The 2,500-nt window shown below is 47.3% G+C and overlaps 1 protein-coding gene across 1 annotated transcript in view; it reads left to right on the top strand.

The window, feature by feature from the left end:
* The first annotated feature begins 476 nt into the window (after window positions 1-476).
* LOC122533740 (regulating synaptic membrane exocytosis protein 3-like) overlaps window positions 477-2,500 on the top strand; it is a 10,073-nt gene continuing 8,049 nt past the window's right edge. Inside the window, exon 1 of the mRNA XM_043663743.1 lies at window positions 477-615. Within this exon, the coding sequence (XP_043519678.1) occupies window positions 477-615 (139 nt within the window). The remainder of the gene's footprint in view (window positions 616-2,500) is intronic.

Consider the following 2,500-nt stretch of genomic DNA (forward strand, 5'->3'; position numbering starts at 1 on the left):
AAAAAAAAAAAAAAAAAAAAAAAAAAACTGTATCACGTCACGCAAAAAACCATAACATACCACGTGCGTCTGTTGGTGGTACATGCGTGGGCGACGAAGGACGAAAACGGCGGCTAGGATTCGGGAAGAAGGACAAGTCCTCGTTTACAGTTCATAGGAGCGAGGAGGTATTGCCGGAGGACACGGCCAGCGGAAGAAGCGGAAGGCAACCGAGTTCCGCAAGCAGCGACGGCGAGGGTAGCGGCGACGGGGACAGGTCCGAACACTATAGCAAAATATATCTGTCCTCCCCTTTTTTTTTCAATTGTTTCCCCCCTCCCCCTCTGATTTCGATTTCATCCCCCATCGATGCCCCCCCTCCCCCCCCTTTTAATCGCGTTATTCACTCGCGCGAACTTTCCCTTGTCACGCGCGCGCGATTTTTTACGAATTCTACGATCCCCCTCCGGTGTATAAATTCATCGAATCCGACGAATATGACTAATGATCAACAGCGCGTTCGAGCCAGGAAGATCGAAGCCAAGCCACGATCGCAGCCTTCGGCGAAACGTGAGTACAAGTACGCGGAGAGACACGAGAGTTGCAAGAAGAACGACGACAATGGACCGTTGATCGGTCTTACTTGATACTTCTACGAGCGACAATGACCGTAAAACACACGCAGCACCATTTGCTCTTTAGACGTGGAAGTTGTGCTTCAGAGGGGGAGGGGGGGAGCGCGACGCCGAGACTGTCCGCGGCTATCGCCGCAAAATGATAGTTTCCTTTTTTTGCTCCGTTGTGTCGTTCGTCGACGTGACGAAGTATTTTCAAAGTGTATTTTCCACGATATTCGAAATAGTCGCGGAACGATTCTCAAGTCGCTGCCTCCCTCCCCCGCCCGCCCCCTCTCCCAAATAGATCGTAGAGAGACTGTTTCTACGTAGTAGCGATACGTAACTCTTAGAGGAACGTTTTTGCACGAGTTTTTCTGAGCTGAGTGTGGAGAACCCATCGAGCGTGTTGGTCGAGTTTCCATCGGGAGAGAAGAGAAAGGTTGTACCCTCAAGAACCTTACGTATTAGCTGCTCGTGTGTCGGGCTGTCTCTCTCTCTCTCTCTCACTCTCTCTATCTCTCTCTCAGCCCGAGAATCGACGCCTGTGTCTATGCGTCGCGGTGTCTAACTGTTTTCGTAGCAGCTTTACAAACTTTTAGACACGAAACACGTGGTCAACTTGTTGCGAGAGTTCACACGACGGTAGGTAAGTTGACCACCTGGTTTCGTTGTCGTTTATTATTTTATTAGAGGCCGCTGTTGACACGTGCTTAGGATGAACTGTTGCCTCATCCATCTACGGCTTTTCGTTTCTTGATGTCTTCTTCGGGAGCTGCAGCAGTGTGTTTCGTGCGCATTATTTTTACATATACGTGCATATATACATATACATACAGACACACACACACATATATATGTATATATACATGTATATACATGTATCTCGATATTCTTCTATTCTTTCGTTTTTTTTGTTTTTTTTTTCTTCCTTCCCTTCTTTTTCGTTACAGAGCAAAACAGGTTCGTTGAATGTAGCACACAAGTCTTGTACATTCTGCCTGCGGACATTTCTTACGTACTTCACGGTGAAAGTTCTATGAAACGCGAGCAAATGCGAAACGTACTCGCTTCCACCGTGCAGGAGGTACGCAGAGAGATACGGACGAGTTTTCGTTGGTTTAAACCAATGATACACTTATGTGTTACACGAACACGACACGCAAATACATCTGTATGATTATACATTTATATATATATATATACAGTTGCAGCGAGTTTTTCGGTAGCAGTACCGTAGATGTGACGTTTTGTTGAAGATATAATACTCCAGAGAAACTAGCTTGTGACGCTTTCAGCGCGCTTTTGATTGCAGGTGCGACCAAACACACAGCCGGCAACGAGTAAGAAAGCTCTCGGAAACGTTCGAATTTTCGTCAGCTGTTAACCACACGTACACACACACACACACACACACACACACATACACACAAACACACAAGCACACACACGTACACACTTTCTCTCTCTCTCTCTCTCTTTCTCTCTCTCTATCGAATTCTTTCTTTCAGACGGCAAGAATTTTAAGCCTCGTCGAGGAACGAGATCTCTCGCAGGCCTTGTGGAATCGTCATCGATACCCATCTGACTTTCAATGCCACGACTCGAAGCGCGCACACAGCCCTTTCCTCGAGGTCTTTCTTTCCACGAGCCTGCGTGTAGTAGTTAACCATTTCCCCTTACTGTCTACCTTCCGATATACCCTTCATCGACATCATTCGCTCTGTCTCAGACAGTTTCATCCCAGGTGTACGTGTGTCCTCTCTCTCGCCACTTTTCCCCGCCCGTGCCCCGATTCTGTCATGAGAGAAGATTCGAATGTGGTGCGCGAAGGAGATGCGTGTGCAGTGAGAATGAACGTGCGAAATGGGGAGAAAGAGAGCCTAGATTCGTCGTGACAAAAAAAA

The sequence above is a fragment of the Frieseomelitta varia genome, unplaced genomic scaffold (assembly GCF_011392965.1).
Source record: "Frieseomelitta varia isolate USP_RPSP 00005682 unplaced genomic scaffold, Fvar_1.2 scaffold_55, whole genome shotgun sequence".
Classification (NCBI taxonomy): domain Eukaryota; kingdom Metazoa; phylum Arthropoda; class Insecta; order Hymenoptera; family Apidae; genus Frieseomelitta; species Frieseomelitta varia.